At 30.4% G+C, this 25882-nt stretch overlaps 3 protein-coding genes across 3 annotated transcripts; all 3 read left to right on the top strand.

Annotated features, from left to right (window-relative positions):
- The first annotated feature begins 482 nt into the window (after window positions 1–482).
- LOC127062212 (fatty acid synthase-like) lies at window positions 483–1639 on the top strand. The gene is made up of 3 exons (XM_050989987.1): window positions 483–613; window positions 762–1179; window positions 1373–1639. Exons 1-3 carry the CDS (start codon window positions 483–485, stop codon window positions 1637–1639), a joined length of 816 nt encoding a protein of 271 aa, XP_050845944.1.
- A 1609-nt stretch (window positions 1640–3248) lies between these two features.
- LOC127062211 (fatty acid synthase-like) lies at window positions 3249–3796 on the top strand. The gene is made up of 3 exons (XM_050989986.1): window positions 3249–3483; window positions 3556–3633; window positions 3765–3796. Exons 1-3 carry the CDS (start codon window positions 3249–3251, stop codon window positions 3794–3796), a joined length of 345 nt encoding a protein of 114 aa, XP_050845943.1.
- Window positions 3797–5529: 1733 nt separating this feature from the next.
- LOC127062193 (fatty acid synthase-like) lies at window positions 5530–14752 on the top strand. The gene is made up of 19 exons (XM_050989946.1): window positions 5530–5719; window positions 5796–6046; window positions 6135–6366; window positions 6462–6880; window positions 7082–7375; window positions 7471–7678; window positions 7816–7976; window positions 8056–8373; window positions 8466–8971; window positions 9057–9361; window positions 9432–9836; window positions 9924–10945; window positions 11011–11246; window positions 11333–12026; window positions 12108–12936; window positions 13059–13528; window positions 13620–13874; window positions 13958–14212; window positions 14276–14752. Exons 1-19 carry the CDS (start codon window positions 5530–5532, stop codon window positions 14408–14410), a joined length of 7185 nt encoding a protein of 2394 aa, XP_050845903.1. The 3' UTR covers window positions 14411–14752.
- The last annotated feature ends 11130 nt before the right edge of the window (window positions 14753–25882 follow it).

Raw genomic sequence — 25882 nt, 5'->3', positions numbered from 1 at the left:
ATTTAACGAAATAAGCTAGCTAACGTTAATATTTTTCTATTGTCATATTTCTAAAGATCCTCCAGAAATTCCAAAGCAAACTGACAAAATTAACAATATTCAACAATTCGATGCATTATTATTTGGATTACATTTTAATCAAGATTATACGATGGATCGTATGAGCAGAATGATGCTCGAACATATTTACGAAGCTGTAGTAGATTCTGGGATTAATCCAGAATGTATTCGTGGGATAATATGTATTTATAGGAACAAGTTTCTTCAATTCCGAAGCCATTTAGTTTTAGTTTTCAAACATCAGATATATGAAATGATCAAATGATCAGCATGTAGATCGATTACTTAAAGGGTCAGGATATAGTATATTCTAATATATATATGGGATAATATTATTTTTTACACGGATGGAAAAGACAAATAAAACTTCTGTTTGAATATAGACAAATGGTTTTGGAATCACGTGCTGTAGCAGGGACATGATGGCTCAAAATATTTTATTTTGGTTGGGTGTAACTAAACCATCTTATGTGATTGATACAGGGTGTAGCTCAAGTTTTTACGCGGTGGTACACGCTTATCAGGCTATACGGAGAGCGATTATGCGATTGTTGTTGGATCAAATCTTTGCCTCCACCCATACGTGTCACAACAATTATCTCGTTTAAGTATTGATTATAGCAAATTGTGCAGAAAATTTTTACATTTTCATCTAATTACCATGATAATTCTAATTCTTAAACTTGGTTATCTCTGACAAGAGTGTTGAATCAGGATGGTCGCTGCAAAATTTTCGATGAAAATGCAAATGGTTACATCCATAGTGAAGGCATTTCTGTAGCATTTCTACAAAAAGCAAAAACTGCTAAGAGAATATATGCTACGATTATTCATATGAAAACGAATTGTGATGATTATAAAGAAGAAGGAATAACGTTTCCATCTAACAAAATGCAAAGTACACTTTTCAAAGAATCCTACGATGAATGCAATGTATCGACGACTTGTATTCCTTACATCGAAGGTCATGGTACTGGAACGAGAGTCGATGATCATGAAGAACTGAATGTTATAGATCACATTTTCACTAATTGTAAAGCTAATGTTCTTAAAATTGGTTCAATCATATTAAATATAGGACATACCGAAGGAACCAGTGGAATTTATTCAATTGATAACGTAAACATTGTCTGAAATACAAGGTCAAGCAATTATTTATCCATTTATATATCTTCGATGTATTATTATCGAAGTTATTTACAATTTACATATTTAGTTCTAGTAATTCTGTATATTATCTATAAAATTAATATATATTATATCTATTCTTTTTATATTTGAATATATATATATGTATATATAACATTTTTAGACGATAATATTGATGGAGTTAGGCCTCATACCACCAAATATTAACTTTAATAGACCACCTAAAAACCTGAAAGCTCATCTAGAAGGTCAGATCGAAGTTGTTATCCAGCAAACTTCTTTAATTATTGATTGCATAGATATTAATTCTTCCGGTTTCGGTGGTGCTAATGCTCACGTTTTATTGAAATCAAACCCAAAAATAAAACTCAACAATAGATTACCAGATGATGATTTGCCTAAATTCGTAGCTATTTTAAGACGAGTTTAGATATTGGGTATGGTTTGTCGAAGAATAGAGAAAAGAACAGCTTCGAAAAACTTCTAAAATCTATAAAAAATGGAGCTTTCCTTTTATCTCGTGAAAAAAGTAATACATCATTGAACTTATCGATTTTACAGAAATTTCGATTATATATAGATTTAAAACAATGACGTCTCAGGAATTTTGGATACGGTTAAAAAAGACAAATAAAATTCATGGAAATAGCAATATTATTAACATTATAATTTCACTGGATGCAAAAAGTGCAAACTATACTTACCAGTGAAGAGAAAGAGTATATTACCAACACGATAATTATACTTCTTGAAGAAGAAAACTTTTAATCTGGTCTCTTAGGATTTAATAATTGCTTACAAAAAGAACCTGCAGGAATATCTTCCGAGCTGTTTTAATTCAACATTTTAAAGCCCTATAATTTTCTTTCAAACTACCACTTTTCTCCGAACAACTCGAAATGAATCTCGTTATTAATGTTTTATGTCCTATGAACGTTTTGGAGATCATAAAGATATCAGTTATTTCTACCTCTCCAGTCCAATCTTACCTACCATGCTATTATTGTTTGTGAAGTCATTTTATCAAATTATCAAAGTTGAAGTAATACAAAAATCTTTTCTAAGAGTCACATGAAATTTCAAGTACGATATATTAGGTTGAAGGTTCAATTAGAAAAAACTATCAAAAGAAGAATTTTGTTTGTATTCATTATGCATCATTGAATTTTGAGACTTGATCTTGACAATAAAAAAAATAGTACCAGACATAAAAACACAAGAAAGAAAAGAAATAGATATCTTACTTAACTTTGAATAAAATAGAATCATTATTAATGAACATCGTATTATGGGATTTAATCGAACTAAGTGAACAAAATAAAAATTACAAGATTGATATTATTTCTGATTATCAAATTTTTGTTAGTTTGATAAAACTTTTTCTTGAAGTATACCTGAAAGTTGGAGTTTAGAAGATGCAGCGACAGAACCGTGTGTATATTGCACATGTAACGCTGCACTTTGCATTGATGGAGAAATGTAAAAGGGTGACAAAATATTTAAATACATTAGTATTGGTGGTATTGGTCAAGCTGTGAAACTTAGTCCTTCGTGAAGGATGTGGAGTATTTATTACAGTCTGTACATCAGAAAAATGTAAATTCATTAAAGAAACATTTTTTAGTATCAATGATAATCATATTGGAAATTCTCGAGATACTAGCTTCGAGAAAATAATTTTGCAACAAACAGATGATGCAAGTGTAGACATTGTTCTAAATTGTATAGCGCAAGATAAACTTCAAATGTTTCTACGTTTCTTAACTCATAGACTTTTAGAAATTGGAAAAGTCGATTTAACAATAAATAATCAGTTGAGCAATAGAATCATATGGCGTGAATATTAAGATTCTGTTTGTTCTCGATGGAGCTAAACGAGAAAAGTGTGAGTATATTTTGAAAACCGCAATAGATAACTAGTCGATAGTATATTCAATCTCGCGGTTTCTTTGAAAGATAGTATTTGTAAAAACCAAATGCCGCTGACTTTTGAAGAATTTTTTAGAATAAAAGCGTGGGCTGTAAAATGTTTTGACGAGATGACTAGAAAACTTTATGCAGATCTTCGACACTTCGTAGTTTTTTCTTCTGTCTTATGCGGAAGAGAAAATGCTGGACAAACGAATTATGGTATGGCTAATTTCATTATAAAGAGAATATATGAAAAAAGAGTAAAAGAAGATTTGCTTGGATTAACTATACAATGGGGAGTAATTGGAGATGTCGGTTTTGTTGCTGACATGCAGAATAAAGATAAAGAACTTGTTATCGTTTGTATTCTTTAGCAAAAAATATCATCATGTTTATAAGAACTGGACAGATTCTTAGTATAGGATAAATTTATAGTTACTGATGTAATAGTTGCTGAAAAACGGGCAGAAAGCGATATAAATAATGTTGTAGATACTATTTTAACCATTATAGGTAATTTTTATCCAAGGTATATTATTATTAATATTATTGAACTTAATGATTTTATTTATGTACATATATTTCCATACTAAACTTTCTTTATTTATCATTATTTTCTTTAACGTATAAATTCTTAATTGCAGGTATAATTGACTTGAAGAATGTCAGTTCATAGATTTCTTTGACTGAACTTGGAATGAATTATATCGTGAATGTAGAAATAAATCAGTGATGCATGAGTATAAAATGATATAGTGCATATAAAATATATCTGACCGCGCCAGATATATGGAACTGAAATTTTGCCAAACTCATGGAAATGAATTATAAATCGACAAATAATAGTTATTATAATAAATATGATACAGAAAGAATATTATCTGGCGCAAACGTGTGATATAATTGTTCGATGAAATATTTTCTGCCGAAGTATCTATTTTACTTAAAACTAATCTAAAAAAAAATTGGAAAGAGTTATTACCAGTTTGATGAATTATCACACAACCATAGCATAAAATTTGCAAATTTAACATAAATAGATCTTCCAAATTTAACATAAATGAAGAGATCACGTCTCCATGGGAATAATATCCAAGCTCGCTCAATAAAAGGTGGCACAGAATAGTATCGATTTATTCCCGCATATGAATAAAGAAACAGATAGTTCAAAGATCAGTTTCAAATATATAATCTTTTATATGAATAGATTTATTATTAAGTACTAAGGCACAAAATTGGTTGCATCAATTAATTTTTCACAAGGAAATAATAAAAAACCGTAAGAAAGGACTCTTTATTTTCTATTTTATAATTTTTATTCCCCGATTTTTTAATTTTCTTATCTTTTGTATATTTTAATTTCTTCTTGATTTCTTTGCGATAAATTACGATTACATTCAGTTTTAGTTCAAAATAGTTCAATATGCATCGTAAAAATCTATTCATACCGAAATGATCAGAATGCACACAATTCAATAGATTTCTGGATAAAAAAACTTTTCCTGCAAATATTGAGGCACTACCTTTATTGCTTGTAAAATTACGGGAAGAAATTTAAGATCAATTTCTTTTGTTCTCTATTATAAAAAGTTATTTAAAAAAATTAGGACAATCTACCCAATGGTAAAAAGATCTCTGAATTTTTTGAGAATTCTTAAAAAATTTCAAAGTTTAGAAATGTTATATTTATTGAAATAATCGGTCGATTACATTCTTAGTTATATAAACTTCAAAGTTATATAAACTTTGAAACATTAATGCACACTGACCGTTTAAAATATAAATTTTAAACTATCTGCTATCAAATACTTATCATATTCAGATGAAATTTGACTCCTTTGTCATTGAATAATGCTATTTCATTGTTAACAAATTTTATCATTCCAATCGAAACAAGTATTTATCTGTATAATTTGCAAGTAGAAATTTTATAACGTCGATGGAAAATTAAACTATGGATATTTAATCTTCATAGATATTTCCAATTTTATGTAAATTCAACCATTACTAGTCAAATTGTTATCTGTAATGGAAAAGTTTCCGGAAGAAAAGGTGCATATACTTTGTAAAATGTAAATTTAAAATTTCCAGTTATCACAATCATATCGTAATACAACAAAAGTTACTTTCTTTATCACTGAATAATGCCGTAGCATTACGTGATATGAATAGAAAAACAAGTGGTTTAAGTGTCAATTAGAAAGATATGAACTTTCACCGAAGTAAATAGTATTAAATGAGAACAAAATGTATTGGCGCTATCAGTTAAAAAATTTTTTGTGGGAATAAGTAACAAATACATAAAAGGAGATTCGTCGATACCGAACAGATATTGAAGAAATACTTTCAGTGTCAATTAAAAATCCTTCATTCTATTTCGCATAGTAAAAAAAAAAAAGATCAAATATCATGAGGGAACATAAGAAAACAAAAGAATCGTACAAATATTTCAAATTTGCTAATCCAGAACCAGGTGAAGAAGTTGTTATTTCTGGAATCGCTGGTAGATTTCCGGAATCCAATAATGTGGAGGAATTGAAAGATAATCTTTTCAACTGCAAAGATTGCGTCACCGATGAAAATTGTCGTTGGAAACTAGGTATTGATTATACTAATTATATGTAACGGAGTAAGCTCGCTAACGTTAAAATCTTTCTATCATTATATTTCATAAGATCATCCAAAAATTCCAAATCGCATCGGCAAAATAAACAATATTGAGAAATTCGATGCACTATTTTTTGGTATACACTTTAAGCAAGCTTATACAATGGATCCTATGAGCAGAATGATGCTCGAACATACTTACGAAGCTATAGTAGATGCTGGGTTTAATCCAGAAGATATTCGTGGAACAAAGACAGGTGTATTCATAGGTACATGTTTCACCGATTCTGATGCATCCTGGTTTCACGACAAACATCAGGTACATCAAATGATCAAACAATCAGCGTATAGATTATAGATTACTTATATGAATGGATAAGACAAAGAATACGTCTCTTTGAATATAGGTAAATACCATTAGTATCACAGGCTGTAGCAAGAATATGATGCCTCAAAATATTTCATTTTGGTTGGGGCTAACTGGGCCATCTTTTGTGGTTGATACGGCGTGTAGCTCAAGTCTTTACGCGGTGGAACACGCTTATAGGGCTATACGCAGTGGACAATGCGATTATGCAATCGTCGGTGGATCAAATCTATGTCTCCACCCATACGTATCTCTACATATTAGTTGCTTAGGTAAAAGTAAAACTGGAGAAAATTCAACAAAGATTTATTATTTATCATCTAATTATCATAATTATTCTAATTTTTCACTTGGTCGACTCTGATAGGATTATTGAATCAGGATGGTCGTTGTAAGGTTTTCGACGAAGATGCAAATGGTTACACCCGTGGTGAAGGCATCTCTGTAGTATTTCTACAAAAAGCAAAAACTGCTAAGAGAATATATGCTACGATTATTCATGCGAAAACGAATTGTGATGGTTATAAAGAAGAAGGAATAACATTTCCATCTAACAAAATACAAAGCACTCTTTTCAAAAAATTCTACGAAGAATGCAATATACCTATGACTTGTATTCCTTACATCGAAGCTCATGGTACAGGAACAAGAGTCGGTGATCATGAAGAACTGAATGCTATAGATCACATTTTCACTAAAAATAGGGCAAATCCTCTTAAAATTGGTTCCCTCAAATCCAACATAGGACATACAGAAGGAGCCAGTGGAATTTCATCCGTTGCAAAGGTAAATATTGTTTTTGTAAAAACACAAGGCGATACAATTAATCATCTATTATTATACCTTCGACATTACATTATCAAAGTCATTTAAAATTTATATATCGAGTTCTAATAGTATGTATATTAGTATTACACATTATAGGTATATACTTTTTTATATATAAATATATATATATATATACATATATAATTATACAAATTTTAGGTGATTATATCGATGGAATCAGGCCTAATACCCCCAAATGTTAATTTTAATATACCGCGCAAAGACGTGCAAGCACTTATGGAAGGGCGATTAGAAGTTGTTACCCAACCAACTCCGTTAGATGGAGAATACATAGCTATTAATTCTTTCGGCTTCGGAGGTGCTAATGCTCACGTTTTACTCAGATCAAACTCAAAAATGAAGCACAATAACGGATTGCCAGATGATGATTTACCCAGACTTGTAGCTGTTTCAGGACGTACCGCAGAAGCAGTAGACACCATATTGAATGAAGTATGTAAAAAGAACCAACGTACTGCTTAATAGACAAGATAGAGATACAGTTTGTTACAATCCTGGAAATAATATTTCTACATTTTTCTCTATAGATCCATAACAGACCACTAGATATAGAATTTATTCGCCTTCTTCATGATATTCATCATAAAGCAATACCAGGTCATTTATATCGAGGATTCACGATAACTGATCTTAAACCATCCGACACCGAAGTAAGGGAGATTGAATGCTTTTCTGGTACTAAGAAGCCAATATGTTTCGTCTTTACTGGAATGGACTCGCAGTGGCTCGAAATGGGTATGAAAATTATTATCCTAATATTTCCAGGAGAATATTAGAGTCGAAAATTTAATTATCATTACAATTATTAAGTGCATTGTATTGCATTTGAATCTACTAGGTCAATGCATTATATTCTATTTGAAATTTATTAGGTCAAGCTCTGATAAGGTTACCTATATTCGCTAAATCAATAGAAAAATGCCACTCCGTGCTGAAGTCGCATAAACTCAACATTTATGAAATATTGACTGGAAAAGAAAATAACTTGTTAGACAACATCTTGCACTCGTCCGTCGGTACAGCTGCGGTTCAGGTAACATAGGTTCATATATAACCACTTGTGAGATTTTATACATTCGATAACATCTGAAAATGGGGAAAATATTGTACAGATCGGCTTCGTGGATCTTTTAACTTCAATGGGAGTTCTACCGGATTATATAATCGGATATTCTGTTGGAGAATTTGGATGTGCATACGCAGATGGAAGTTTGACAGCGGAAGAAACGATATTGGCAGCGTATTTCCAAGGAATATCCGTAATAGAAGCAAAAATACCGCATTGCTGTGTGGCACTGATAGGACTTGGTCATAAAGATATAAAAGATTTATGTCCGGATGATATCGACGTCGTGTGTCACAACGGACCCAAAAGTACAACAATTACAGGACCATCCGAATCTATGAAAACATTTATTGAAAAGTTACGGGTTCGTTATAAGCCAATAAAAATCCAACCAATAATAAGAATTGTTTAGATTGCTTCTATCCCAACAAATTATGTAATATTTTTGTTTTGCAGACAACGAAAATTGCTGTGAAAATATTATCGGGGAAAGGAATACCCTATCATAGCCGTTACATCGCTACAGTCAAAGTCAATCTTTTGGCAAATTTAAAGAAAGTGATACCAGAAAGAAAACCACGAAGTCGTAAGTGGTTGAGTACATCAGTATTATGCAATCAGTGGTCGACTTCTAGTGCACAATTTTCGTCCGCTGAGTATTTTACAAATAATATATTGAGACCTGTACTTTTCGAGGAAACCTCGCTCTTTGTACCTAATAGTGCTATTTGCATTGATATTGCTCCGTATAGGCAATTACAAGAGCTTATTGGCCAATCATGGCAAACAATGGGAACAAATATTTCGTTAAATCTGTGCGATCCCAAAGATAACTTGAAAAGTATTTTGCAGGGATTAGGGAAACTATATAATGTCGGTTTGCAGTTAGACCTTGCTAAATTATATCCATCCGTAAAATATCCGGTCAGTCGTGGTACTCCAATGATATCTCCACTCGTTAGGTAAGAATTATTTGCATCGAAAGTAGCTAAGAAATCGAAAATTATTTAAAATTCAAGCAAAAGTTCAGTATCATATTATGTTTAGATGGGAACATTCATACGACTGGTATATAGCAAATTTCAAATTGCATGAGAAGCTTATATTTGGAAAAAGAATGGTGGCAATAGCAATAGTAGACGAAGATTTCAGGTACATAGAAGGTCATGTAATTGATGGCAGAAATTTATTTCCTGCAGCAGGATATTTATGTTTAATATGGGAAACATTCGGAATGATGATGGGTCAGCTCTATACAGAAATATCCATTGTCATGGAAAATGTAAAATTCAATCGAGCTACTATCGTCCCAAAAGTGGGGAAAGTCGAAATGATGGTCATGATTCAGAAAGGTAATAGTTGCCTGCCATATATAAATTATTTTTCAAACAATTGAATATATAACGATCAACAAACAAATAGGTAGCGGTAAATTCGAAGTTGTCGAAGGAGGTGCAACTATTGTTACCGGAAAGATTCGAATTGCAATGAACTTGTCGAAAGAGATGATACTCAATCATTCGAACAAGAGAAATTTTGACAAGGAAACAGAAGAATTAGAGGGAAAAGATATATATAAAGAATTTAAGTTGCGTGGTTATCAATATAAGGGCCTTTTCCGAAGCATACGCAGTGCGTCTGTTTCGAGAGAGAAAGGACACATAGAATGGAAAGGGAATTGGGTAGCTTACATTGATAATATATTCCAGATGAAAATCTTCAATTTAGACACTAGAGATTTATTTGTGCCGACTGGAATTCAAAAATTAGTAATAGATACTAATGCTCATCAACAATACCTACAAAATGTGTCCAGTACTAAAAAATGTAAAAACAATTACTATCAATGCAATGTGAATTAATACACGGGATTCCCTACTATTCGTTACTCATAATCTCTGTTTTTTATTTTAGATATACCTGTACAATTTTTCAAAAACGTCGATATGATTGCGGCGGTTGGTGTGGAAATACATAAACTTAGAATTAGTGAAATTGCCAAAAAAAGACCTATCAGTGATCCAGTTATCGAAGAATATAAATTCACCGCTTATCGTGACAAGAAGGAAACGTCATTACGAGAAATATTAACGTTATCCGTGCATATCACTCTTGAAAATATACCAATGATTAAGATGAAGACAATCGAACTTGTTACCGACGAGGACAATATCTCAACAGAAAAACTCGTCTCTCCAATGATCTTAGATATTTTAAAGAATTCGCCTTTGGTAGAAGCTGATGTTAACATACTCGTATCGAGAAACAAATTAAAAGATATTCCGAAAAATATCACTGTTTTAGAACCAAATATGGTAAAAACGGGTGATACCGCGCCATTCGCTATTGGATATGGTTTGTTGAAGAACGGAGAAAAGGATAGTTTGAAAAAACTTCTAAGATTTACAAAAAATGCAGCTTTCCTTTTATCTCGTGAAAAAAAAAACACACAATTAGACCTATCTATTTTGCAGAAATTTCAATTACGTATAGTTTTAGAAAAATGTACATTCGAGGAATCTTGGATACTTTTAAAAAAGATAAATAAAATCCCGGAACAGACCATGATTGTTAACGTTCAGAGTAATGAATTTAACTGGTTGCAAAAAGTACAAGCTGTACTTAAAAGAAAAGAAGAAAATGATATCAGCAACACGAGAGTTATACTCGTTGAAGAAGGAAACTTGGAGTCGGGTCTCTTAGGATTCATTAATTGCTTACAGAAAGAACCAGGTGGCAACATCTTCCGAGCTGTTTTAATTCAAGATCTTCAAGCCCCGAAGTTTTCTTTGAAATTACCATTGTTCTCCAAACAACTGGAAACGGATCTCGTTACTAATGTTTTACGACCAGGGAATATTTGGGGATCATATAGGCATCAGCTACTTCCATCTCGCGAGCCGAAACTCACGTATCACGCCATTATTAATCAAGTGGTATGAGTGAAAATATTTTATCATATTAATAGTAGCATACAATAAAAAAAAATATTTTTAAACAGACACGCGGAGATCTAAGTACGATACGTTGGATTGAAGGAGGTATTATGAAGGATTATCAAAATGAAGATCTTGTTAGGATTCACTATGCATCATTGAATTTTAAAGATGTGATGTTGTCAACCGGTAAAATAGCACAAGAAGAAGGCAATAGAAAAGATGTAGATTGTGTAATTGGATATGAATATAGTGGTAAAAGTATTAGTGGACGTAGGGTTATGGGAGTTAACCGCAACAGGTGAACTCATTATGCAAACTATTATCAAATCTCGTACGTAAAATATTAAAAGCAGCAAGTAAATCAAATAAATAATATTTTTTCAGATGTTTATCGAATCTTTGTCAATTGGACGAAACTTTTTCTTGGACTATACCTGATAGTTGGAGTTTGGAGGATGCAGCGACAGTACCGTGTGTATATTGCACATGCATAGCTGCACTTTACATTAACGGAGAAATGAAGAAGGGTGACAAAATCCTTATCCATGCTGGTTCTGGTGGAATAGGGCAAGCCGCAATTAACTTAGCCCTTCGTGAAGGCTGTGAAGTCTTTACTACGGTCGGTTCCCTAGAAAAGCGTAAATTCATTAAGCAGACATTTCCTAGTATTGATGATTATCACATTGGAAATTCTCGAGATACTACCTTCGAAAAAATGATTTTGCAACAAACCGATGGTGCAGGGGTAGACATCGTTCTAAATTCTTTGGCGGAAGATAAATTTCAAGCATCTCTGCGTTGTTTGGCCTATAGAGGACGATTTTTAGAAATTGGAAAGTTCGATTTAACAGCTAATAATCAAATGAGCACTAGAATATTTATGAAGGGTATTAGTTTTCATGGTATAATGTTAGATAAAATTTTATACATGAATGACAAAGTCAAGAACGAAATTAGTTCAACATTTAACATACTTCTTAAGGAGAATGCTATCAAACCGATTAATAGAACAGTCTTCGACAAATGTCAAGTAGAGACAGCATTTAGATACATGGCAACTGGAAAACATATGGGTAAAGTAAGTTGACATTCGCTGTCGGAATATACTTTTGTTTTAACAATTTAAATTGTAATCTGAAATCCCTCTTATATGTCGTAGGTCCTTATAAAGATCCGCGAAGAGAATGAACCACTGAATACACCCATTTTGGCTGAACCTTCTTATACATGTATTCCCCATAAAAGTTATATAGTTCTTGGTGGCTTGGGTGGTTTTGGTTTGGAACTAATAGATTGGTTAATTCTACGAAATGCTCAAAATATTGTGATTACTTCGCGGAATGGCGTAAAGAATGGTTATCAACGCATGAGAATCAAAATATGGGAATCATATGGCGTGAATATTAAGATCCTTGTGGGCCTCGATGCGGCTAAACGAGAAAGCTGCGAGCAGATATTGAAAAGCGCGATAGATTATGGTCCAGTCGATGGTATATTCAATCTTGCGGTCTCTTTGAGAGATAGTATTTGTATAAACCAAACACCCCAAACTTTTGAAGAATCTTTCAAAGGAAAAGCATGGGCTACAAGATATTTGGACGAGTGGACTAGAAAGCTTTGTCCAGATCTACGACACTTCGTAGTTTTCTCTTCTGTCTCGTGCGGAAGAGGAAACGCCGGACAAACGAATTACGGTATGGCGAATTCCATTATGGAGAGAATATGTGAGAAAAGGGTTGAAGAACATTTACCTGGATTAGCTATACAATGGGGAGCAATTGGAGATGTCGGTCTCGTTGCTGACATGCAGAATGATGATAAAGAACTTACTATCGGTGGTACCTTACAGCAAAAATTATCATCATGTTTAGAAGAACTGAATAGATTTTTGGTACAGGATAAAGCTGTAGTTTCTAGTATATTAGTTGCTGAAAAACGAGCAGTGAGGGATGTGAATAATGTTGTAGATGCTGTCTTCAACATTATGGGTATATATCGTCCAATTAATATTGTTATTGATCTTGATGATTATACTGATGTACATATATATCTATGATAAAACGTCTTTACTTATATTTATTTACTTAAAAGTCCGTATTCATGATTGCAGGTATTAATGACTTGAAGAATATCAGACCACACACTACTTTGGCTGAACTTGGTATGGATTCTATGATGACTGTAGAAATACAAGATATATTAGGGCGTGAATATGAAATATATCTCACGACGCATCATATTCGGAGCTTAAATTATTCTAATCTAATGGAAATGAATAATAAGCTGACAGATAATAGTAATAGTAAAATTGGCAGAAAAGAAGAACTATCAGCCAGTAAAGCCAGTAGAAACATGTTGATGCAATTATTCAGTGAAAATCTCTCCACCGAAATAACCATTCCTCTTAAAACTAATCCAGAGGCAGGTCGAAAAGAGATATTCTTTCTACCAGGAATCGAAGGATATGCTAGCGTTTTCAAAACATTTGAATCGAAAATTAAGTCACCTGCGACTTGTTTTCAATTAGCTGCGAATTGTGAATTAAAGACTATTCAAGAGATGGCCAATTTATTTCTACCGGTATATTCTTTCACTACAAAAAAATATGTGATTAGGTTGAATATTCCTGAACATTGCATACTAATGTCGTATATAACTTTGTATACTACAGCACATATTAGAGAAACTTCCGGATAGAAATGATTTCATATTAGTCGGATTTTCATTTGGATCGCTTCTAGCTATTGAACTTACGCGGAAGTTAGAAGCCAAAGGATATAATGGCCGGCTAATATTGATTGATGGGGCACCTCAGCATCTTAAAACTCTTATACAGCAACAATTGCATTCGTCATCACAGGAAGAATTCGAAAGCAATATTTTGCTTGCTACATTGAATGCATTTACATCTATTAATAATACCGAGGTTCGACCTTATTTTCGTAAAAGACATCTTTTCTTTTCTTTTCTTCGTAAGTCTCATACTAATTTTTCCATATTACTTTGCAGCTTGAATTTGAATTAAGAAAATGTAGTTCGTGGGATGAGAAAGTGAATGTATTTTCTAATATGTTATCTCTCGAACAAAAAGAATTTTTTTTTAAGAGGAATCAAAAAAATGCTATTCATTCTCTCTATGTCAGATTGCATGCAGCTTTGGAATATAACCCAGAACCAATGCCATATATAAGTGCACCAATTACATTGTTCAAACCATTGTTACCGTCTGTACGGAATGCTGAATATGATTATGGATTGCAAAATGTAAGTTTTAAAACTTTGTATAGATCATGATATGAATTTACTTGAAAATGCTGTTATTTTCAGATTACTGAAGCCAAAGTGGATGTTCACATTGTTGATGGCGATCATGTCGCGATGTTAGAAGATATGAAAATTGCAATGGCAATTAATGGTGAATTGATCCAGTTTGCTGACGGATTTAAAAGTGATCTTAAGTAAAATTAATAAAAATAAAAGAAAAAAAAATAATACGCTCTGTTAGTGACTTATGTATGATTGATTTCGATGATATAAAGCGGATGACAAAATGATTTAATCAAGCTTATAAAACATTATATATAATATATATGAAAAGCTGTAGGAATCATAACGAATGAAGTAATATCAGGTGTGAATATATCTAGGTAGCTGGTGTAGGCCGAGCTCTGAATCGATCTTTGATTATTTGTACGTACTTTCGGCAGTACTTCCTAACTTCTTGAAATAATATAGGGCATACATGTATACGTATATATATATATACATATTTATATACTTATAATAAAGTTTTATTGCGCTCGATTGCTTTTTATTTTGGTGCTTGTTCTAGATTATAAATTCATAAACAAGAAATGTTTTCACAATTGATGGTGGAAGTTTTAAGGTGTTATATATATCGTAATATCCTATATCCTAATGCTCTTTTTTTCTCTCTATTAAGAGAATCACTGTATGATATATATATGTAAAAAGAGATTGACTTACATTTACATAAAAAAAAACTTACGTTAACTATATTTCTAACATATTGCGTAAAACTTTTTCTATTAATAGACCTCTTGAAAGGCTAAAAAATATTAGATTGATATTAGTATAGTAGAAAATCAATTGCGTGCATACGTATGTGTCGTTAAATAGATATCTATATATGTATGTATGTACGATTATATGTATGTCGAAATATAATATGAAAATCACAATAAGAGAAAATACAATCGTATGTGATTAATTAATGATATATTATTAATTAGAGCATCGTCAATAAACGAAAAAAGTATAGATATTGCGAAAATGTAAGCAAAAAATTGATAATAGAAAGCGTCCGCAGAAAAATGCTAGGTTTTATATTCGCAGATATTTTTTAAACGAGATAATGTTCCGACTTGCGAATACTCGTACTTCCATTACGTGGAAATAGCGTTTTTGACAATTTGGTATATAAAATAAGAATATACGATAAAACAAATATATTAATTAATTAAAAAAGAAGCTCTGTTATAACCGGTAGTACAATATAATTTAAAAGAACGGGTTTACCAACAACAAGGAAATTAGATGGACCCTTATATATGCGTAGTATGCCTTTTGTGCAATAGCCCACCACTAATTTTTGTAATTTATTATTTAATGTACAATGTAATTTTTTCATTTATTATACAAAAATATCGTCTGTAATCCTGAATATTTTCTCTTAAGAACCATTTATCATTATCTAGAAAATCTGTCCTTGAGATCTTTTCGGATACTCGCGAAGAAAACGCATAGATAAAACACCTTTGTTCCAGCTTCGATATTTTCATCAATCATCAACTCTAAATTCATTTTATCAAATCTAAATCTCCAAGACACACAAATCTTGATAAACATTACGGGCTATTTCTCTTTTAGAGGCCATTAAACAAGTAACGTATGGAATAGGACCCTCACAACAACCAAATATTGTTACAATATCTATTCCCAAAATGATCTTTATTTCGCATTTACCTCACGATCTTCACGGAATACTTTAATTAATTACATTTTCCTATTTATTTGTGAGAACGTAACGATTGATATTTTCGGGAAAATTTTTGATAGCTTCGTATTCAGCGCGACCAGTAGGTCTGTTATTCTAGCTATTAAAAAGGAATGATAGTCAGAGTCTCCTTGCTAGGAGACTTTGACTACATTGCTAGACTACATTGCTAGTCAGGTGTGAGAAACGCGGTCAACGTGCTCTTATAGTTTTGTCCTCACAACATATTGAAATGTTTACAATATGATTTATGAACTCTCCAAACGAATACTTTGCTGGTCTAAACTAAGACAATTAATTACTACGATTCAATACCTATAGAAATAAAGATGAAAAACATGACAAAAATCCATGAACGTGTATACAATTATTTTTCACATGAATTTTTTTTCTCGATTTGTTGTCTACGCTCTATCAACAATGTCAATTGGAAATCTAATTAGGTGTAATTATCGTGACGATGAAGTTTCATTATAATCTCTAACAACACAAACGAATTTGAAAGAATGCTGATTGGTTGTGTCAAAGTGAACAGCCACTTTTGCACAATGCAACATTTTACGTACATCGCATGACTATATATGTAGATTTTATATATAGAATTTATTAATTTTTATTTATAAATTAAAGCAATATTCCATATAAAATTTAAGATTCAAAGTACCATTGAAAATCTAAATTCTGAAAGTGTAGAATTAGATAAATATTTTTTTACTTGTTAATTCGAATAGATCTTTCCTATACACACATTAAATTGACATTCATTTTGTAGCTTCTCCTTTTATAGCATTGATCAGAACAATATTTGAAAAAAAAAACTATACAAAAATAATACCAAAATGTAATAATAAATAAATATTTCAAACTTAAAATTATTATATTAATATTTCCTCAACACCTCTGGTTTTATAATAGTTTACGCCAACAATAAGTATAAAAGTCATTTTGGAACAATATTGACACAAAATCTCATTTGAAAGGTGAAGATTGAAGCAAGGACATAGCTTCTCCGAATTTTTCAAAAAGCTTTATTTTCTTTGAAAAAGATTGTGTAAAAATATGGTGTTCTTTCGAGAATAGTTGTATGTATAAAAAGCTTTTTCAAAAATTTAAGAAAGTTATGTCTTAATATAAACTTTCATCTTTGAAATAAGATCTTGTTTATTAAAATAGATCAAAAATTTAGCCTGGACTCGTTGTTAACGTAAATGCTATTTTCGCCATTTTTCATGAAAAAAGTTTTATATACCAATACCTTTTGAACTTCGCAGTAAAGGAGAAGAAGCTTATACCACGATTATTAATTTTCATATAAACGCTTGAATATGGTGTGTTTTGTTTTCGTGAAGTAATCGATTGCTTTCTGTTTGCATGCGTAAACCGATACTTCCGATCCATTCCATTAATTTTCCATTCCGATAATTTTCCGATCCATTCCAAATTCGGAAATATGTTTCTTGATGTTTACATGAAAACGCGGCAATAACTTCATCAAGCATTTTAATAAGCTTTTGAAAATTTATTCTATAGTAAAAATAAGAAAATACGTCTTTAGTTCTTCTCTTCAATTCTTCATTCTTTACGTCTAATATAATATAATAATAGTTCATACAATTGCCAAATAGAATTGGAGTTGGTTCTTTATTATCTTATAGCAAGATGCTCATCATACAACAACAACAGAGATTTAAAATAAGTAATATTTTTATATCAAACATTTTTTTAATATTTTTGATTTTTTCTTATTGTAACAATGATACTAATTATTTTGTATCTATTTTTCTGTTTCAAAACTTCGTTGCAATCACACGCGTAGCAATAACGTAATCAAGTATTTGTACCTTTAAAATCAAAATCAAAATAGCAAAGTAGAAGTTCGTGTTTGTTCGTTCATGTTTCGCAATTTAAACAACAAGTAAACTTGTATTAACTGCATGCAATGTAGTCGTTAGAGACAGTTTTTGCACAGTGTTTTTTTAATAGTTGTACGGACTGTATCTATAAAAGATAGTAAAGTTTACCGAATTAACTTCAGTAATCGTCTATTAAAAAATAACTATTATATATTAGACTCAATGCATCAATGAAAAAGATTTCAACCAACTTCAATGTCGATCTATCTCATTTTCAACTAGTTACGAATCATCCATTCTCAATTTCAATCTAAATTGTAGATAAGTTTTTTGAATTGAACAATATTTTAAATAATAAATGAATTTTTAAATCTCTCACTCATGTTGAAAATGAAATTTCTGCATCGTCACGAGTGATTGGTTGTAATTAATTAATAGAAGAGTATTGAATGACCACGAATAATTTCTTCACAGATTTACTCGTGAATAATTTCTTATTTTTTTATTAATTTATTAAATCAGGATAAGGTTTTCTTGTTTAAAAGCGTTTATAATTATTTGAAATTTTGAATGTTTTAATAAAAGAAATAGATCTTGTAGTACTATCAAATCAAAATCGTGGGGAATAGAAACAGTTTTAAATTTTTGTACGAGAGATCATAAATGAATCTTCAGATGCAGCAACCTCCACGTGTTGAAAACTGGATCGGTAGTATTTGCGATATATCGAAATTTTATGAAATGCAAATGCTACCTAACGAATGGTTGCATATTTCAAGATTTTTCCAAAATTTTTTCAGTCTAATTTCAACTAAATTAAAGATTAAATATAGTAGAATTCTAAAATAATTATTTAGAAAAATGTAGAAAAAACTTTTTTTATCGCACTTACGCTCGTCATCATACCTACATATTTCCTATTTATTTTTATGTACTTTTATTAACAAGTGTCGGGTGGGACTCATGAATAGAGCTCTTAGGTGAGGGCCTTTGGACAGCTCTCTTTCAACATTGTGTAGAGCTTTCTGGTGGAACCCTTGGAGGAAGTCTGGAGCAGGTAATTTTTTCTATAAAATCAAGCTCGATTTTGATACTCTATTTTTGGTCTTCGAGATATCGAGATCCATTTCTCCTTCTGAATTTCATGATTCTTCTTTTCCTTTCATTTTTGCTTTCTCTTCTTCTCATCTTCGCTTTCTCTTTTTTCCTTCTTCTCATATTCGCTTTCTCTTCTTTTCCTCTGCTTACTTTCGCTTTCTCTTTTTTTCATCTTCGCTTTCTCGTCTTCTCTTCTTTCCTACTAATTTTTTTCCTTTCTCCTCTTCTCTTCTTCCCTACTAATTTTCTTCCTTTCTTTTGTCTTTTTCTAATTAACCTTCTCTTTCCTACTAATTTTCTGTTCTCATTATTATTTTCTATCTCCTCTTTCTTCTCTTCCTCTCCTTTTTTACTTCTCTCCTTTTCTTCTTATTCGTCAGACTGAATCAACGAGGAAATGAATTCATCTGTGATCAAGTGGCGACAGTTGCTTGGCAAGAATTTATATATCGGCGTGAATCCGATGTATTGTCGAATGGCTCGATTCATCATCGATTTTTATATGGGTATACAGGTAAGATAGAAAAAACACTCCCATGCGTGTCGGCAAGCACAGGTGTGGGTATTCGCGGACATGATTAAAAACTTCACTATGGACTTTGTTTGATTGTTCAAAATTTTGAATATAAGATCGGTTATGTTAGAGAGCAGTGTATGTAGCTGCCGATGTTGTGACGGCCTGTTATTCGTAAGCAAGAACTGACCTTTCTTCACATAGCATGAATAGCTAGAATTCTTGGTTAACTTATGTCACCCCAGGAACGTCAGGAATCTGGATTTTAGAGTAGAGTCACCGTTATTCTAACATTCACGTAGGTATTCGCAATCGCGATTAAAAGTCCTACCGTAAACTTCGTTTTATTGCTTGAAATTTCGATTAGATTACATCGGAAATGCAGATTTTGAAAATGTTTATTTTTTGATTATAAATACTTGGATATAATATATCTTGATTGAATTAGGTAATTATATTTAAATAAATAATTGGATTAGATAACATGATAAAACGATTTCTTCTTCGAGAAAATCTAATTTCTTTATTATTGTTTTAGATTTACTGTAATATCTTCCAAACACATAAATCTAAATTTTTATATAGATGAACATAAAACTTTCCAGTTATGTGAAATGTAGAACGTTTTTTGTATTATTAGAATCGAGATATAAATTTTGTACTTTCTCTTTTTTAAAGTTCAATTGAATTCATAATTTCATTTTAAATCATAGGTGCCAAATATATGAGATATGGTAATTGCGGGTACTACTGAAACTGGATTGAATAAAGGTACATGTGAAAGTAAAACAAACACACTAAAATGTATGCCAAGTAAAATGTATAAAAGTATTCCATAACTATAAGTTACGAAAAAGTATATTTATTTAAATTAAAATCAAGAATTTTTCATTTTCTTTCATATTTTTTAATAATTCATTCGAATGTTTGGTATATTATCTCGAAAAAAAAGAAGTTCAAAAATATTTCTTTAAACCTCAACCATGTATCGTGCTTGAGACGAAATATTTTAGTATAATAATAATAAATATGTAAATATATAATTCTGCATAAAATCATCTTTATGCTAAATCGGTCGGTAAGATATCGATAACGCTGTCTAAATACTAATTCTAAATAAAATAATATCTGAGTTTATCGTAGATATCACAAATTCTGAAAACAAAATTTCTTATTAGCATAGCAAAACAAGCATATCAAGAATTAAAAAAAGTTATATGAACTTCTTTTTTAATATCCTTTTTTAACCGATCACAATAATTCATATTTAAGGCTGTTTATCATTCCTGATTTTATAATGGTTTATGCAAACAATGAGTACAGGCGTAATTTTTGAACAATTTTGATTAACAAGAATTCATTTTAAAGATGAAAGTTTAAGCGAAAATATGGCTTTGTCGAATTTTTAAAAAAGCTTTATTTTTGTACATAAACTATTCTCAAAAAGACAATTTTTTGAGACAATATTTTTCGAAAAAATTAGTTTTTTCAAAAATTCGTAAAAGCCATGCCCGCGCTTGATTTTTCATTTTTAAAATAAGATCTTGTTTATCAAAATCGTTCGAGATTACGCCTGTACTCATTGTTAAATCAAACCATTATAAAGTTAGAGGTGAATAGTCATAACGAAAACAGTGTTTGCACTTGTAGTTCGTATTTTGTCTATACTTGCAGCTACAGTAACACGCTACGATCAAAAGAAAACATTTTTTTTTTTAAATAAAAAGATCACGTAGAACTCATCACGGAGAAACATCACAATTTAAACGATGTAAAATGTGTTTGGATGTAAAATGCGTTTGGAGCACTTTGTCAACAAAGCAACAAAATAATAATTAAGATGGTATAAATCACGCAAATCAGTTTCATTTCTATATTATAATATTGAAATTTTGTAATAAATTTTGTACTAATAACTATTAATAAATTTCTACAAATGACTACTGTTTGGAAAATTGTTTGTATCGTTTGAATAGCTTGAAAAAGTTTTCTTTGAGATGTATGAAATATACAAATAACGATTACTTTCTATATGGTACCAACTTGCCATTTACAAGTTTATTGAACGAATGACGTAGGTAACGTTAACGTCACTCTTTTATAGGTGGCATTCATCCCCACGAGGTCCTGTTGGAAGACCAAGCTTCCTGGATTTTAATTTTTTAGCTAGAACGTACGAGGATGAACAATTTCCCCTTTAATGTAATTAGATAGTTGTTTCTTTTTATTTCCCAAAGGTACATGAGAAATTAACTAAAGAATGTTGACAAATGACAATTTTTTTGACCATTTTCATACTATATAATTGATTCTGTAGAATACGACAAAAAATTTGTTTCTGGAAATTATATCTATTTTCATATTGCTAGGTAGCAAAACATATTATAAAATTTATTCTCGTAATATTATATTCTTTTCTTTTTATATACATAAATTAACAAACATTTCTCTTTCTTTATTACACAGTAGTAAAGAATATAGATTCATCGAAAATCTTTCGTCAAATCTTTTTTTTTTTCGTAATATTATTTCTTTCTCTTTTACGTATTTTATTTTAATACGTATCTTAATACGTATTTTATTTAATAATTTCTTATTATACTACGCAAGTCAATCATCATTTTCTATTACGTGGTCAAAACAGCTGAAAAGGCTGAAAAAGATATGAGTTGGAAGGAAATCAATTTCACAACCAATCTCTTTTTATTCGACATATTATTTTTTTTTTTAACTACCATACGAAGTAATCAATAAATGCATATTGTAATAAATGTTTCTGCTTCATTTTTATTGATTAAAGAATAATATTGAATTAACTTGAAAAAACATTAGTTCTTTGTTAATATTCTTTCATAATAAAAATATCTTGTGGACGTTAATATACACATTTTTAGTTCCCATCTGTCAAACATCGGCCAAAACTATTGTTTATACAAAAAATATTTACTTTCCCGATTTCTTTTTTGTCATAATAAAAATTATATCACGGGCGAATTAATCAGCATAAGAAGTATCTGCTTTTTTATTATTATTCTTAAACATCAGTTAACATCATTCCTTCCTACGAACAACTGCATTTATAAGAAAATCGTTTCGAAGAATCTTTCATCAAAAACATATTCTTCATCTACGATGATCCAATGTAATATCAAGCATTTAACTTTGGAAGTTGTCGGATGTTATCGTCTAAAATGATGTGCTTTAACATTTTAAGCTTTTTATTGTTACAGTTCATCGGTGATGACATAACGCTTTAGTATAGCTTAAATGTAAAAAAAGGAAAAAAACAAAAATACGTATCTATATATTTTATTCGTAGAGAGCATATATTGAATTACAAGGTATCAGTTGGCGGTATTATACTATTTAAGATTATCAACGGCTCTTTTAATGCTTCTTGGGGATACTATAAATCAATGGGCAGAATTTAAAGGCAAGACATTTCCTTTTCAAACATTGTCCTTATTTTTAAGTGATTCGTAAAGATCCATACCGTATCCATTATGTAATTGCGATTAATCAGGAAGAAGAAAAAGATGACAAAATTTATAATGACAGTAATAACGAACTTTGACGAGACTAATATGACGCTGTTTTACAAAGCTTTATTCAAATGATCGGACGAGGAAGCTTTATTCGAGGTCAGACAAAAGGCAACTTTAGATAAAGGTCGATAGCTAATAAATCGATTGAAGTCAGAAAGGTTGTCGTTCGACAATTGCACGCGGAATCTGGATCAAAGTAAAATTTTTCCTCTAACAAAGGAATATTTTTTCGTACAAAAGAATATTTCATCGAAGATTTTTCTTGGAATCCTCAAAAAGAGTCAACGTAGTCGAGAAAATAAAGATCAATCATGATGTTGACAGTGTCCTTGGATATCGAACTAATGATAATTTGGATAGCACTTGCTTAGAAAATTATAGATACGATAATAATATTTACTTCAAAACAATCGGTGAAATTAGGAATGATAAGAAAAATCTTATGGAGATTAACAATGATTCAAAAAAGTTTTTCTCATACTGATTAATCCATCTTAACTGATGCTGAAGAAGAAAAAGAAAAAGAAGATGAAGAAGAAGAAAAAATTAAAGATGAGACGATAGATTTTATTTCGACAATGATGATTCCAGAGATAAATTTAATTCTAAACAAAATGATGTGATATATGATATGCCGATCATTGATATAGCAAATCTCAATTTGATTTCGAAAATATCTAATACGACGTATCGCAAGAACGAAGTTAAATGGATGATCGAGACCAATAATAATAATATAAAAATAATAGAAAGTAATATCGAAAATAGAAACGATTATGAGAGTGGAAAATTTAATTATGGATTGAAGAATGAATTTAGAAGGAATCAAATTCAAATTAAGGAAAGTTTAACTTTCAAAATGATTAACCTTACAGGCACGATCAAAAGATGTAGTGTTTGTCAAGATAATGTTATCCCGGAAATATTTTCAAATCCTACGAGAAATGTTAATTTCACGTTTACATCATCGTGTCATCGTAATTCCATCAATTTAAAATAAATAATTATTCAATATAATTAGAAATAGAACAAATTATAAATTCGATGTTCCAAATTGTTTGTTATAATATTCATGACATATATATATATATGAGATAATCATAATATTTAATATACATTTTTTAGAAATATAGGAACTCAAACGAATTAATTTGTTGCGTATAGCGAATTCTCTTGTTAATAATTAAGAATATAAAATAAATTAAGGATATTAAAAAAGCAAATATTCCTCATACTAATTAATTCATCCGTGATATAATTTTTATTATGACAAAAAAGAAATCGAAAAAATAACTATTTTTTGCATAAACAACATTTTTAGCCGATATTTGATAGATGGGAATTAAAAAAGTGTATATTAACGTCCACAAGATATTTTTATTATGAAAGAATATCAACAAAGAATTAATTTTTTTTCAAGTAATATTATTCCTTGATCAATAAAAATGAAGCAGAAGCATTTATTATAATATGCATTTATGCAATATCGATTATTTCGTATGATAGTTAAAAAAAAAATAATATGTCGAATAAAAAGAGATTGGTTGTGAAATTGATTTCCTTCCAACTCATATCCTTTTCAGTCTTTCCAGTTCTTTTGATCACGTTATAGGAAATATTAATTGACTTGCGTAATATAATAATAAATTATTAAATATTAAATTATTAAATTAAGGATTAATATATATTTTTTCTAACATGCCTGTATAAATGTCTACCTGGAATTCTTTTTCACTACTATTTGTACTATAAAACATATTTCAGTTTGGATATTTTACCATTGTTCTGATAAAAAAATGAGTCAATAAATAAGTTAGAATATTGTAATCAGTAATACGAAATCACGAAACAATATATACCAAGAGAATATTAATTTTCTGATTTTCTGAATTATTAGTGAAGGGATCTATCTATATCGCTCGACGCTTCAATATAAACTGATTATAGCTTTGAAAATCTGTTTCTCCAGTTTTAGGATTGCTTGTTTATTTTATAAAATTTCCCTATATCGTACAAAGCATACTCGCATACTATTGCTACACAAATCCTCCTTAAGCGGATTAAATTTAAATTCGCACGATCTTCTCAGAGGGAACATCCGAATGCAAAAGCTTAATATAAAATATGTAAAAAAGAAGAAGATAATATTACGAGAAAAAGTTTTCAAACAATATTTTTTGCTATCGAACAATATGAAAGTAGATATAACTCTCTAGGAAGAAATTTTCCGCGGATTTTACAGAAACAATTATATAATATGAAAATTGTAGTATCACTTATATCTAATAATATTATTATACTCTTTTCAAGTATAACTTAGACTTACAAAAAGAGACATTACGACTGTTCATCATCCCTGGTTTTATAATGGTTTAAGCTATCAATGAGAATTAGAATAATTTTTGATTAATTTTGATGAACAAGATTTCATTTTAAAGATAAAGATTTAATCTAGGAGTCTACCTTTTTAAATATTTGAAAAAGCTTTATTTTTTTTGAAAAAGTTCGTATTAAAAAATAATATCTTTTCGAGAATAATTTATGCACAAATAAGCTTTTTCAAAATTTATATAACTTTTTCATAATATTGTTTGATAACAAATGCATATAAAGTATATACATTTGTTGATTATTTTTTCAAAATTAATAATTAGTAAACATATATCATATATTAATATTAATAAAGATCGAAACATGTGTTGGTTTCCACATTATCTACGTATCTTTTCTCCCAGCGTTATTTTGTTACCTAACCTATACAAAACCAATTGTTACATACATGTGAAAAGGAATACCAACAAGCTTATGTACCAATACGATAAACATATGGTGGGGACAGTGTTACTCGTTTGATTTGTAGTTTATATTTTGTCCGTATCTGTCGCTGAAGTCACACATGCTTTAAGC

The sequence above is a fragment of the Vespula vulgaris genome, chromosome 3 (assembly GCF_905475345.1).
Source record: "Vespula vulgaris chromosome 3, iyVesVulg1.1, whole genome shotgun sequence".
Classification (NCBI taxonomy): domain Eukaryota; kingdom Metazoa; phylum Arthropoda; class Insecta; order Hymenoptera; family Vespidae; genus Vespula; species Vespula vulgaris.
Note: the sequence above shows the minus strand (reverse complement) of the source record. Positions and strands in the feature narration are given on the sequence as shown.

Bases quoted from the DNA above. Each gene is read 5' to 3' on its own strand.
- LOC127062211 (XM_050989986.1), top strand. From the start codon at position 3,249: ATGACTAGAAAACTTTATGCAGATCTTCGACACTTCGTAGTTTTTTCT. The intron at 3,484-3,555 runs GTATTCTTTAGC...ATAAATTTATAG, and splicing joins TAAAGAACTTGTTATCGTTT to TTACTGATGTAATAGTTGCT. The intron at 3,634-3,764 runs GTAATTTTTATC...TCTTAATTGCAG, and splicing joins TACTATTTTAACCATTATAG to GTATAATTGACTTGAAGAAT.
- LOC127062193 (XM_050989946.1), top strand. From the start codon at position 5,530: ATGAGGGAACATAAGAAAACAAAAGAATCGTACAAATATTTCAAATTT. The intron at 12,937-13,058 runs GTATATATCGTC...TCATGATTGCAG, and splicing joins TGCTGTCTTCAACATTATGG to GTATTAATGACTTGAAGAAT. The intron at 13,529-13,619 runs GTATATTCTTTC...TGTATACTACAG, and splicing joins TGGCCAATTTATTTCTACCG to CACATATTAGAGAAACTTCC.
- LOC127062212 (XM_050989987.1), top strand. From the start codon at position 483: ATGGCTCAAAATATTTTATTTTGGTTGGGTGTAACTAAACCATCTTAT. The intron at 614-761 runs GTTGGATCAAAT...ATCTCTGACAAG, and splicing joins AGAGCGATTATGCGATTGTT to AGTGTTGAATCAGGATGGTC. The intron at 1,180-1,372 runs GTAAACATTGTC...TAACATTTTTAG, and splicing joins GAATTTATTCAATTGATAAC to ACGATAATATTGATGGAGTT.